Below are 13,738 nucleotides of genomic sequence, written 5' to 3'. Positions count from 1 at the left end.
AACACATGGAACTCCTTGTGAGATGCAGATAGCAAAGGAGAGCCAAGCCAGCCCCCGGGTCCCTGCATTCCATGTCCCGCAGGCTGACCCTGAAACAGAAGGGGTAGGCGACTGTCGACTGTCGCAGGAGTAGTGGGACACCCCGGGCCGAGCTTTCCTGCTACAGCCGCACCCCCAGGAGGGGAGGAAGGTGAGGCAGGAAGCCTCAAACCTCATCAGAACCCGGGGATGGGAGCCACGCAGCCTTGTGGTGGCAACTCCCACACCTCTGCTGCTCGCCTGTGCTGGGGGGATCACAGGGCGTTTGGCCAAGACCCAGAGCAGCCGTGGGGAAGCCTTGCCTCCAAGGCCCATGTGACTATGTGCAGGGGCCTCTGGGCACAGGCTAGGAGCTGTTCCCCTCCAGCGACAGCCAACTCTAAGTCTCAAGGGTCTGCAACACAAGGTCTCATTCCTGGGTGCGGCACCCGTGGGCTGAGGCTGTGCTCCACACACGGGCCTTCCCTCCTGCCCCCGGCGGGCAGGGCAGCCCCCGGGCGCTAGGCTCCCTCGCTAGAGGGGAACCACCGGATGGCTCTTGAGCCGCCGCTCAGAAGTGGCTGCAGCAGGTCCCGGGTGGGGCCTGACGCCGGTGGAGAAGGCAAGTATAACCTTTCCAAAGTGTGGGGGGTGGGCAGTGGGTAATCGAGCCAACAATGTAATCTGACTCCTCTGATACCTCCAGTCCTGATGTGGCCCTGATGCTGAGCTCCCCCAGAAGTTCCAGACCTGAGCACACCACTGTCTCCGGCTCAGCTCCATCTGCTACATCAGAGGCAACTTACAAGTGACCCCCAAATCCTGATTCCCTCCAACCCAACCTGCTTGTCCCCCATTTTGGTTGAGGGCACCCCCAGGTACTCAGCCGTCCCAGCCCCAGACCCAGAAGTCACACCGACTCCCTTTGGCCCTTCCTGCCCTTGCCGTGTGCTGAGCTGGGGGACAGGGGGTCACGGACATGAATCCTGCCCTCCAGCTCAGTCTAGACACCGCTACAGACGATGACAACTGCGAGCAGGGGGGCCGTGGTGGAGGGAGGCACAGTAACGACAGTTCCATTCATCCTCACGAACGCACAGTGGGTGTATTCTGCATCCCACTCACGGCATCTTGTTTACAAATGAGGACACAGAGCCTGCACGAGGCGCAATGGGTCACCCAAGGTCTCCGGGCTGACAGGGTGAGTCAGATCTGTCTGATTCCAGAGAGGCCAGGCCTTACTCACGAGACCAGCAGCCTCTCCCAACGGAGTCTCCTCGGGGCCAGAAGCAGGGCCTCAGTAATGGTCCCTGGGGAGAGGAGACTCATCACCAAGGGAGCTGGGTCCTGCCTGAGCAATGGACGAGCGACCATTCATTTGCTCACTTACTCACAGCCCCAGCACGCGTCTGCCCATCTGCATTCCAGCAGCTTGGTCCCTTCAGCTTTTGTGTCATGAGCTGGTGCTAAAGTGTCTCTGAGGCTGGAAGTTCATGTTCCCCGGAGCCTCAATCAGCCAGGCCGGTGGAAAGAGGACTTGGCATCAAGAGACAGCCACTGACCAGCTGGTCCAGGGAGGGGGGAGCTGCTGCTAACAGAGAGGGGCTCAGGTTACCTGGGGGTCTTGCTTTTCAAATGGGGGAGCGGAGGGAATGGATCCAGACCCAAATCCATAGAATAATTCTGGGGCCCTCTCCACAGCGACCGATGCACTCCAGCTGTTTTGATACTAAAATAAATACAGGTGGGGCGCCTGGGTGGTTCAGTCATTAAGTGTCTGCCTTCAGCTCAGGTCACGATCCCAGGGTCCTGGGATCAAGCCCCGCGTCAGGCTCCCTGTTCAGTGAGACGTCTGCTTCTCCCTCTCCCTCTGCCTCTGCTTGTGCTCCCTCTCTCGCTGTGTCTCTCTGTCAAATAAATAGATAAAAATCTTTTAATAAATAAATAAATAAATACAGGTGACATCGCTGGTGGGAATGCATAATGGTATGGCCACTTGGAAAACAATTTGGTGGTTCCCAGAATGTTAAACATAGAATGGCCATGTAACGCAGGAATTCCACTCCTAGGTACATACGCAAGACATCTGAAAACAGGTGTTCACACAAGTACATGAAAACGCATGCTCAGAGCAGCACTGTTCTAAATAGCCAAACAGTAGCGCGATAACCAAGTGGGGGAAATAATCCAAATGTCCACCAATGGATGAACGAGAGATCCATACAATGGACTACTTACTACTCAGCCATAAAAAGGAACAAAGCTCTGACACCTGCTACAATGTGGGTGAACCTCAAGAACAGGATGCTAAGTGAAAGCAGCCAGGCACAAAATGTCACACATTGTATGACTCCACTGATATGAAGTGTCCTGAGCAGGTGAATCCATAGAGGCAGAAAGCAGATCCGTGGCTGTCAGGGACACGGGATGGGGGAGGAGGAAATGGGGAGTCACTGCTTCATAGGTACAGAGTTTCCTTTTGGGGTGATGAAAACATTCTGGAACTAGGTAGAGGTGATGGTTGCATAACGTTGAGAATGTACTGAATGACACTGGTTTGCTTTGAAATAGTTTCTTTTATGTTATGTGAATCTCATCTCAATTAAAAATAAAATAAATACAGGCATGTTATAAAGCAGAATGCAAACTTGCATGAATTTCCAACAACAGCAGACTTCCAGAGAGCTTTGCCTCCCCTCTGCTGCTGCTGGGGATTCTCTGAGAGAAGCTCTGGAAGGACCTAACTGAGGCAGGGCTGGGGAGGATGCACAAGACGGGGGAAGCGGGAATTCCAGTGGCTGCCCAGGCCAGCTTCCTGTGTCCTGCAAGACAGTCTTGAGGGATTGGGAGCTGGTCCAAGGCACACCCGGGCTGGGTGCCCTCTTGAGAGCAGCACCATCACTCCCTCCCGTCCCCACTGCCCAGGGACTGGGCTCCTCTCAGCTCCTGGGACCCTCAGCTGCTCTGGCTTCTCCTGATCCCTCCCTGCCTTTAGGTTTCTTCCCACAGCTTCTGCCTCCAGCCTCCTCAGCTTTGGAACCCTCTAGCGGATCTGTGGCTGTCTCAGCATCTGTGCCCCCAGAGGATGATCTGGGGCCCTCAGAGCACCCCATCCGACCACTGCTGATGAGGGCCAGTGGGGAGCATGCTGCCACTCAGGAATGCAGCCTTCCTCACAGCTGGTGGGTAGCGTTCCTGCTTTATAACCCAGTCCTGCTCTGACAAATTTCTCCTTTTGGTGATGGGAAGCGGAACTGTGACTCGTTTTGCACATTCCCCAAAGGGAAGTGGTCTTGCTACCTGGCTCAGAAGACAGAAGTGAGTCATCTGAGCCGAGAAGCAGGACTGGGAGAGTCCCTTCACCCCCCAAGTGGACTTGGTGCCCCTCTTCTGTGTCCCGAAGCCTCTTCTGCCCACCCACTGTGGGGCCTTCAGGGAAAGCTGAGAAGGAGCCTTGAAATCAGCCATTTACATCAGCCCATTTTACAGATGAGAAAGCTGAGCCCCAGAGGGAAGGAGCTGGCTGCTGGGAGTGACAGGAGCCGCCAGAACCTGCCCCCGGGGGGCCCAGTTGGCTTCCATTCCTCATAGCCAGAGAACTCCAAATACCATCTAATGACTGCATGCACAGCCCTTCTCTCAGGACCCCCCCCCAGCTCATGAGAGGCGATCAGGGTGGGACAGGTTCCCCCATCTTCCAGATGTTCTGACAGCCCCAGTTTTCCTAACCCTCACCACTTCCACTCTGACTGAAAATTAGCCCCCTGCCCCGCCCTCTAGAGAGACAATTCAACCCCTCCATATGACATCGACTCATTCACTCATTCATCCACCATCTCACTTGTTCATTCGGTACATCTCTATTGAACTCAGAATCTTGGGAAGATTTTATTAAAATTGTTCCTGCAAGTTGGACCAACATGCCCTGTTCCTCCGCGGGTGGGGTCAGGGCATGAGCACCTGCTGCGCGCAGGCCCCTGAGGCCAGGCGGGGAGAATGCGGCCGCCCAGGGGCGGTGCCCAGGTTCAATCCTGGAGCTTGCTGGTGTACGCCTCAGCCCTGTCCAGCGGCGGCCCCCGGTTCACAGACGTGTACGCAGCCTCCGAGGTCCCCAGGGACCTGGGGACGGCCTCCTGCGTGATCTGGGAGTCGTGTGTCGTTTCCCTGTCTGAGCTGCCCGTGTCCCTGACCAAGGGGATGGAGAGGGTGAGGGTGAGGGGCACAGAGCAAGCCTAAACCCCTCTAGCTGGTCAGGAACTTTCTACTTAGACACGGCTTTCACAGATGTTGTCTTATGCATGCACAGCAAAGAATAACCGGACAGAATGGGCAAGTCTAGGTGGGAGCCACAGGAAGGCTTCCTGGAGGAGCGGAGCGAGCAGTTACTATGCCCTGAAGGAGGAGCGTGGGGGCTGAGAAAGGCATTCCAGGCATGTGATAGGAAGGGCTGAGAGTTCTGGGGCAACACTGGGAAGTTTGGTGGAGCTGGAGCTGGGGTGGGGACAGAGGGGGATAAATGGAAGAGCCAGGCCAAAGTCGGATAACAGGACCTTTGGTGCCAGAAGAACGTGTTGTCCAAAAGGAGGGAGGGACATAAGCATGTCCTGACGGCTCCCAGGTCTGGCCAGACAGACCAGACTCTTGGTGGCTAATCTTATCTATTATTTGTGTTTTTATTACTTAAATGTCAGAGGGCAACCTGATTTGCAAGTTCACTGCCCTCTACTCCATCCCCCACCCACATGGCTCTTTCCACATGGCTAATTCCTGTGTCCACTTAATCTCACCTACTCCAAGAAGCTTTCCCGTCTGCTCCCCCATCCACACTGGGACAGGCACCCCACCATCTTCAAAGCCTCCCGGGGGCTCCCTCCCTCTCGCTGAGAAGCACATGATTCATCCCTGTCCTGAAGAGACTTTGCTCCTGTTGTTCCTTCCTCCAGGAAGCCCACCCTGGTGCTCCAGGCAGGATCTTCCCCACCCTCCTCCGGATTCCCACAGCACCTGCTGGTGCCTTGATTCAGCCCCTGTGCCAGCCTCCCAGGATTAGTGGGTTGTGTGCACACCTGCTCCAGACATCCGCTCCAGACGCCCACAGGAGACCTAACCCAACCTCAGAGCTATTGGTAGCGTCAGGAGACCAGGGCTCTGGCCCCAGCTCTGTTTTAACTGGCTGTGTGACCTTGGGCCACCCTTAACCCCCCTGGCCTCAGTTTCCCCACCTGTCCAGCCAGTGGGTGAATTATGACAACAGAAGCTAATAGCTGTTGAGTATCCAGGTGCTGCCCTAAGAACTCTGTAGGGATTATGTCACTTAACCGTCATGACTCCACAGGGAGGATAAGATTTATTAATATCCCCATTTCCCAGATGAGGAAGTTGAGGCATAGAAGGAGAGGTGTCGGAGCTGAGACCCGCCCACAAAGCCCCGCTGCTGAGCCCCTCCCTCCCCAGCTGAACGACCCCAGGACACTGCTCCCCTCTCACCAGACCCCACCCCGCCCAGGGTGGAAGGCAGCTCCCTTGCCTTCTGGGCTCACCCCCGCCTCGGGAGACCCTCTGGGTGGAGCGTGCCCAGGGTGCCCCTGAGTCTTGCCCTCCAGCTGGCGGATACTCACAAAAGGCTGAGGACAATGGCACCAGCAAAGGCAACGAGCAGGAAGAAGGGCAGGGAGCCCAGGATGGACGTGATGACGATCATGCCCCCGCTCCGCCGGCCCGGCCACGTGTCGATCGCTGAGTACGGGGTGACTAACAGGACACAGGCCCACTTACTCCCCAGACACCGCACCCCTCAGCCTTCTCCCAGGACACACAGGGGCCCCCCAGCCTGGCAGCCTCAGGTCTCAGGATGGAGCGGGGACCCAGGTCAGAGTCAGTCTCCCCCAGGTCCGGGGTGCAATTAACTTGCTTGCCCCACCCCTACTTCCCAACTCCCTCGTGTGTCTCGTCTCTTCCTCTTTTAACTGTCTTTCTGCATAATTTTAAATTCTAAATGAACTCAACTCCTCTGGTGAAATGGATGGGACACGGATTATAAACAATTAAAGATGCGACAAAGGGCCCGGGTCTAAGGGAGTTGGATGCACCAAGGGTCCCCCTCTGCTCTGGCCCGCGTCACCCTTCTGGAACTAAGTGAACAATTTATAGGTCCTCCTGTGAGCCGGCCGCTTTCTGGCCACTGTCCCATGTAGACCCGACAAGACCCTCGTTCTGTAGATCGCTCACTGCCGCTGAGGGAGGTTGAGTTCCTGTTCAAGGGCACTCAGACTCCAGACTCAAGTCTATAGACCTGTCTGGTCCCAAAGGGCATACTCTCCCCACAAACTGACCTCAGGCCCTGCCCAAAAAGAACCAGGCCTAGTGCTTTTGTCTGGGTTACTCCAAGGAACCCTCCTGGGGAGGCAGAGCAAAGATTTTTCTTCCCACTTCTCAGATGTGGAGACTGAGGTCCTAAGGGGTTCACAGAGCAGTGAGGCGCAGAGGCTGGGCTTGAACTCAGCACTTTCGGTCCCAGGGCAGCCCTGTTGCAGGGGGATGGCAACACATGGGCATGCCCCTGGAAGGGCAGGCAGGGGGCCACCCCAGCCACATGCGTGCACACACACGCCTGTCTGTCTACGCCCTTCACTAGCCGTGTGACCTCAAGCAACCTGTCAGAGGTACTGCGTGCCCTGTAAGCTTACCGTGGGTGGGGCGGGGGGCTCTACAGGTAAAATTCTCGGCTCTAGGCTGAGCCCATCATAGCATGAAGTCTCATCTTGGGAGCCAAGGTATGGGGGAGGGGTCTCTAAAGTTAGGGTTGGGTGCTATCAAGATTACCATCTGAAATCTCTTCTGTTGCCCTTAGGTTCTGTAGACACGATTCTGGGTATAAACCTTGGATGGTGTTGAGAACCCAGATGGAGGCTTGAGGAGGGACAGGGCAGGGCCACAGGCAGATGCCTGGGCCTCTGAGCCCCCTACCTTTAGGAAACCCACCCAGTCTCCAGAGAACGGGGTGGAGAGGTGGGCAGCACTCCTGCTCCCTCCCAGGCTCACCCCCTGCACTGGGTCCTAGCCTCCAGAGCCATCCAGAACCATCAGGATCCATCTCACGTGGCTGTGAGGTCTCCACAAAGGGGTGGGTTAGGATGGAAAGACAGGGTAAACTCCACGCCCCTTGGAGGCAAATGCCTTGACTTCAGTCATGCCGGCCTATCCTTCACCTGCCTCTCCCACAGCACCCGGCCCTCAGGGAACGGAGGGGGAGGGGGGATTTCAGGTCAAACCATTTTAAGATGCATTTTTCTCATCAACCCGACAGCCTGCCTGTGTCTGGGGAGACTTTTCTGAGTGACAGTCTGAGTGTGCTTTCCCACGTTCCCCTGAGGGTCGCCCCCCAGCCCAGCCCCATCACTTACGCCGGTTGGTGCGGATGGGGTCGGACCACAGTGTCTGGTCCTGTACCAAGCCCGTGGACATATTGACAAGGACGTACTTGAACCTGTAGGGAGACGGAGAGAGGCGGACTTCTGTCCAAGCTGTGTGCCCGGCCACAGGCAGGTGGAGGGATTAGGATGGCGGGTGTGGGGGGTCAGAGGGGGTCCTTCCAGGAGATGGAAATTTAGCGGCCACAGGGTGGGCTCTGGGCAACAGGACAGTGCTGGACTTGGCCTTGGCGCCGTCCCCCCCCCTTTCCTGCCCCTGGACCCTTTCCATGAAGACTTCAGGGTCAGTGGTCCTCCTCTCAGCTCTCCCTCTGGGGCCCCTGTTTCTCTATTATCTACAGGATGAGTGTAGCATATTTGCTGAAGAGCGACCCATTTATCCTCATAGTATTCTTGCCTTCCACCATTCCCAGCCTGCTCCTTGGTATCACAAAAGGGACTTTAAAAAAAAAAAAAAAAGTAACAATATTCATTCCCAACCCAACTGCCCTGGCACAGGGCTGCCCCTCTACGTAGAAAGCCCCAGTTGAGTGTCACTAATCATAAAGGAAGATCAGCACAAGATTCCCAGAGCCCACTTGGGGCCTCAGATACGGTCAGTTTAAAATGATGGCTATTCTGAGAACTCAAAAACCAACAGCCTCTCATTTAACGCTTAAAAAAAATGAAGACCCTTAAAATCTCTACAGCCGCCAGTGTTTTGCCTAATCTCCTATTTCTCTGAGTTTGAAGAGAATTCCAGAAGCTGGGATATGTGCTTTTGTGTCCCCCAGGTGGGAGGTTTGAGGAGGTAGGAGGAGGTTTTCCCACACTGAGAACAAGGTCAGAGGTAAGAGGTTGAGGGTGGGGACCAGACACTAAGGCTTTCATCCTGCCCTGTGGCCAAGGCCAAAGGAGAGGCAAGCCTGACAGGACGGCAGGCGAGCGATGGTCTGGGCCCCCCGTGTGCCTAGCAGGTGCAGAGACTGGGCCTTAGGAGTTTCCACGGTAACGGGAGTGAGTACCCAAGGCTTTGGCACCAGACGAGACCCCATGGCCACGGATCAGGCCTGAGCCCCGAGCTCTGCACAGGAAAGAAATAAGTGTGGAAAGAAATCAGGGACCTGCTGGGGCGAGGGGAGGGGCACAAAAGGATACGCCAGAAGGAGGCAGGAAAAAGGGGAAGATGAGGTGGGAGCTGGAAAAGCCTTCAGTGCGGCTCTAGCTCGGGTGGGGCCGCTGCTTTTCAAGCGGTGACCCCCCTCCCTCTCCGGACCAGCTAGTTTCTTCCCCTGGCAAATGAAGCAGATTGGGTAAATGACTGCCACGCGGGTGATGAGCTGGGACCAGGCACAGAATTTGTGGAGCCCAGGGCAAAATGAAAATGCAGGTCCCCTGTTAAAAAACAATGAAGAATTTCAAGATGGCAATGGCAGAGGATTAAGCCAAGCAGGGGTCCTTCTGAGTGCATGGGCCCTGGCCCGGTCGCAGAGCCCAAAGCATGCCCCTTCAGGAGACCCGGGACAGTCCTGGCACGAGAAATGTGGCCTCGCACGCCTCACCCCTCCTGGGTCTCCCTGAGTGGGGATGGGAGCATAACTGCCCTGCCCCCGCAGCCACTCACACCCACCTGTATTCCGTGGCTGCAGACAGGGGCGGGTTGCAGAAGCCCCGGAAGTTGGGGTCTGACAGGCAGGTCCCGTTGGCACCCACTCTGACGAGGTATGCATTCAGGATTTCCGAGGCCCGGGCCACATCCCCTAGGGCATCCAAGCTGGGCAGGTCGCTGCAGGGGGCCAGGTCAAAGGCCGCAGCCTTGTAGGGGCCCGTCCTCCCTCCCTCTGTCTGCTGGAACGTGGAGCTCAGCGGGGTCCTGCTACGGTCCTGCACGGAGGCGTTCCTGGAGCTGGCTGCAGAGACAGCGTCAGCAGTGAGGTTCCTGGCCACCCCAGCTCAGCCGGTCACCCAATACCCCCGAACATCCTCTCTGAGCTAGTGCTGTGCTGGGCCCTGGGGTCCCAGGCGGAGGCAGGGTCAGGCCCTGCTCAGGGGCTCCCTGTGCATTGGCGGCAGATAGACAGGAACACCGCTGACTTTGGGCAAGAGGAAGGCTCCTCTTTCTACCGGCCAGTAAGATCTTACGGGTCCTCCCACCCCTACAGACTTCCGTCATCTTCCCCCTGAGAGGCTGGCCCCCTGGCCAGGGGAATGGGAGAGAAGCGGCCCGCAGTGTGCACAGAATGGGCTCCGGGCCCAGGTGATGGCTCTGAATGAGCTGCTGTAAATGACCGGCTGCCAGAAATGTAAGAGGCTGTCCCTGGGTTCCTTCTCCCAGAAGCCCAGGATTGCTCTGGGGAACGGGCAGGGCTGACCCAGAGCACGTGGGTCCAAGTGCATGGTTCCCCTCGCCAACACCAGCTGTGACCCACTGCGGAAGCCGGGGAAAGGGCTGGGGCTTGAGGCACCACAGAGATCTGGGCTCACTTTCCAGCCTGGGAGCTCCCGTGAGTTATCCCACCTCTGTGAGCCTTGATTCCTTGCTCTGTGATGGGACAGTTGTCTTGCAGGCTGGTTGTAAACATAAGCACCAAGGTCCGCGAAGCACCGAGCATGATGTATGTGCTCAGTGATGGGTGCTGTCTTTATTTCTCCACTAGCCTGCACATCTCTCCAGGGCAAAGACGGATGTGTGGCCGCACCATGCAGCCCAGGGCTGGCCCAGGTGCCTGTCAGTGAGGTACATGGCTGGGGGGGGAGGTTGAATGATAGAGCTAGAGCATCCCACTACCAGCCTCCTTTCCTCCTCCTGCAGACAGGCCAAAGCCCCTTTCAGCTCAGCCCAAGGGAAGCAGAACCCTTACCTAGGTCGACGAGGACATAGAGGTAGATCTCATAGTTGCTGCCAAGGGCCACTGAGCTGTCAAACATGCAGAGAGGCTTTTCCAAGGCCACAGTGGTGAGGGTGGGGTTGTTGGTGGCAAAGGTCACACTGGCCAGTTGGGGCTGGAGGTTCACACCTAGAAGAGGCAGTGAGGACAGGAGCTGACCCCCAGTAGAACTGTCCACACCCATGGGCACACTCTGTGCCCCCCCCATGTCTGCATACAGTTACTGGGCACCTAGGGTGTGCGAGGCACTGGGGTTCACCCTCCCCATGGGCCGTCTCAGGAATTTGTCTCAGACCCAGGCAGCACTCCTGCCCCCACCAGCCATTCCCCCGCCCCAGAAACCAAGCAGTCCAGCCTAACTGCTGCCCTCTCTCTCCACCCACAGATGGTCAGTTGCCAAGAACCCCACTGCCTCTCCTAAGCATCTCTTCACCCAGTCAGCCCAGTCTGGGAGTCCCACTCTCTTCACTTGGACCCCAGAAACAAGCCTCCCCCCTCCCCAGTCCTTTGCTCTCTAACATGCAAATCTGACCCTGTCACTCTTCTGCTGGGCCCCTTCTCTGGCTCCCCACTGTGTTGGAGGGGCCTCCAACGTGGTGCAGTCTCTCTGGAGGGGCACCAAAGTCCCAAAGCTCTGGGCTTTGCTTCCTTGGGTCTCCAGCCTCACCCCAAGCACGCCCCCCACCTCACACCACCCCATCCTACGCTCCAGCCACGCTGATGGACCGGTCAAGAGAATCCCAGGAGGGACCATGCCGCCTCCCTCCTTGAACTTGCCCTCGCTGCCTCTTCCCCTGAAATGTCCCTCCATCTCCTCCAGTCCAGGCATCTGCAGGGTCTAGTCCAGCCTGTTCTCTGCTCTCCCACAGCCCCCTGCGTGTCTGTCTCTCACCATAACAGGGACCTGTGACCCATGAGCCCTGGAACCGTCACCCAAGGAAGCTTATTAATCAAGGTTGTCTTTATTATTAATATCCCAGGTCCCAGAGCCTGCACAGGGCTTGGCACAAAGCAGGCATTCTGCCTATTCCTGGAGCGAATACACGAAGTTCCCCTTCCCAACGCTGCTTTCCATCCGACTCCTCTCAGGACGGTGGGAGGATCAGGGCCGAGGACTCAGCTGCCCGCCCTCCCAGGGCACCCCTCCTTCTCCCCTTCCCCGCTTACCCACGCCGAGCCGCAGGCAGCCGAGGGCCAGCAGGGCCCAGAGAGGAGGCATCGCCCTGAACAAGCCGCGGGAGCGCGGGCAGGGTGGTCCAGGGCGCCGGGGAGCCCAGCGCCTCTCTGTGTCAGCGCACCTGGCGGCCGGGACCAGCCCTCGGCGCGCCCCGCCCCCGCCCCCGCCCGCGCCGGCCAATCCCTGGCCTCCTCGTGAGCTATTTGCATACGCCCCTCCCCGTCTACCCCGCCCCGCTACGTGCCTGAGGCACACACCTGCCCCGCGGGACCTTCCCCGCCGTTTACCGAAGCGCCTACTGTGTGCAGAGGCTGGGGCGGCGCTTTCACAGCGTCTCTCGCCTAATCATCCGCTCTGTGAGCGGCCCTTTGCACACTGGGAAATGGGGGCGCTAATTCGTACAGCTATTGATGGAGACCCTGCTAAATGCCAGGTGCTGGCTGGGCTCTGGTGGAGATGGACCAGGTTAATCAGAGAAAGTGCCGTCGTGGGAACCTTGAAGTCCCGGGCCTGTGAGGATCCGGAGACCCCGCGGTGTGACCCTTTGGGTTCACAGGTGCGAGGCCAGGGCCGCACACGGACTCCCGGACACGCCCAGACGGGAGGAGCCCAGTCCTGCCTCCCAGCCCCTGCTGTTTCAAAAGGCCTGCTGCCCAGGGGAGCGTTTGAGGACAGTGCTGTGGGCTTCACCTGGTCTAGAGGGTTCCTTCCAGCATCAGGAATCGTGTTTTTCTCAAAGAGCACCTTAAATATTACATTTTTCATTTAAGACGTAAGTCAAGGAGGATGGGAGAAACTCAAATTGGAAACCAACAGAAAGTAAAGAATCCAGGTATAGTGTGAACGACATAACCCCGTGCAGAAAAATACCGTGTCTGAAACTCCGGAAGGCTGGTCGGACAGCACTCCCTTGTAGAGAGCACTCTAAGGGCAAAGAGGACTCTAGCAGAGCCCTGGTCCGCAGGAGCCAGGTGGTGGGGAGGGCAGAGCAGTTCTGTAGCAACTGGGTATAACTGGGGTCAGGACCCAGGTCCTCACTACAGGATGAGGGAGATTTGGAAGGGAGGAAGAAGAAGAACTTCTGGAGTTTTCTATTAGTAGTATTATTATAACAAAATAACAACTCCTTAGCTCTGTCTGTTCTAGTGACTCCCAAGTGGCAGGAGCCCCCACTTAGCATTCTGGGTCCTGAAACAGCAGTCCCCAGTAAAAGGCACCAAAGCCCCTTGGAGACATGGTGACTCTGGAGCTGGGACAGGGAGTGTCAAGAGGAGCCTAGACACTAAAGGATTCGAAGATGATGGCGTTATGTCCAAGGTGCTGGCACAGAAGGGGCTTGAAGGGGCTCCAGCAACCTGACGATGGAAAGTTTGCGCACAAAATAAATAGTGGAAGTAACATATTTAGCCCATTGGATGAAACATGAATCCATGAGTCAGTACTGGTACTTTTAAAAAAGAAGTTGTATATAAAATCAATGCACAGAAATCAGTGACATTCCTATACACCAACAACAAGACAGAAGAAAGAGAAATTAAGGAGTCGATCCCATTTACAATTGCACCCAAAACCATAAGATACCTAGGAATAAATCTAACCAAAGAGGCAAAGGATCTGTACTCAGACAACTATAAAATACTCATGAAAGAAATTGAGGAAGACGCAAAGAAATGGAAAAACGTTCCATGCTCATGGATTGGAAGAACAAATATTGTGAAGATTCAATGCTACCTAGAGCAATCTACACATTTAATGCAATCCCTATCAAAATACCATCCACTTTTTTCAAAGAAATGGAACAAATAACCCTAAAATTTGTATGGAACCAGAAAAGACCCCGAATAGCCAGAGGAATGTTGAAAAAGAAAAGCAAAGCTGGCAGCATCACAATTCCGGACTTCCAGCTCTATTACAAAGCTGTCATCATCAAGACAGTATGGTACTGGCACAAAAACAGGCACATAGATCAATGGAACAGAATAGAGAGCCCAGAAATGGACCCTCAACTATATGGTCAACTAATCTTTGACAAAGCAGGAAAGAATGTCCAATGGAAAAAAGACAGTCTCTTCAACAAATGGTGTTGGGAAAATTGGACAGCCACATGCAGAAGAATGAAACTGGACCATTTCCTTACACCACACACAAAAATAGACTCCAAATGGTTGAAAGACCTCAATGTGAGACAGGAGTCCATCAAAATCCTAAAGGAGAACACAGGCAGCAACCTCTTCGATCTCAGCCGC

General features: G+C 56.0%; 1 protein-coding gene across 2 annotated transcripts; it reads right to left on the bottom strand.

Annotated features, from left to right (window-relative positions):
* Positions 1 to 3,925: 3,925 nt before the first annotated feature.
* UPK3A (uroplakin 3A) lies at positions 3,926 to 11,603 on the bottom strand. 2 transcript variants are annotated; one of them, XM_032416898.1, is made up of 6 exons: positions 11,483 to 11,603; positions 10,289 to 10,444; positions 9,058 to 9,337; positions 7,422 to 7,504; positions 5,637 to 5,769; positions 3,926 to 4,203 (listed from the first exon to the last, which is right to left on the bottom strand). In XM_032416898.1, exons 1-6 carry the CDS (start codon positions 11,532 to 11,534, stop codon positions 4,044 to 4,046), a joined length of 864 nt encoding a protein of 287 aa, XP_032272789.1. In that variant the 5' UTR covers positions 11,535 to 11,603; the 3' UTR covers positions 3,926 to 4,043. The 2 variants fall into 2 exon arrangements, with proteins under 2 accessions (XP_032272789.1, XP_032272790.1); XM_032416899.1 differs by lacking the exons at positions 7,422 to 7,504; positions 9,058 to 9,337.
* Between the last annotated feature and the right edge of the window lie 2,135 nt (positions 11,604 to 13,738).

This window comes from Phoca vitulina, unplaced genomic scaffold (genome assembly GCF_004348235.1).
Source record: "Phoca vitulina isolate PV1807 unplaced genomic scaffold, GSC_HSeal_1.0 scaffold19, whole genome shotgun sequence".
Taxonomy (NCBI): Eukaryota; Metazoa; Chordata; class Mammalia; order Carnivora; family Phocidae; genus Phoca; species Phoca vitulina.
Note: the sequence above shows the minus strand (reverse complement) of the source record. Positions and strands in the feature narration are given on the sequence as shown.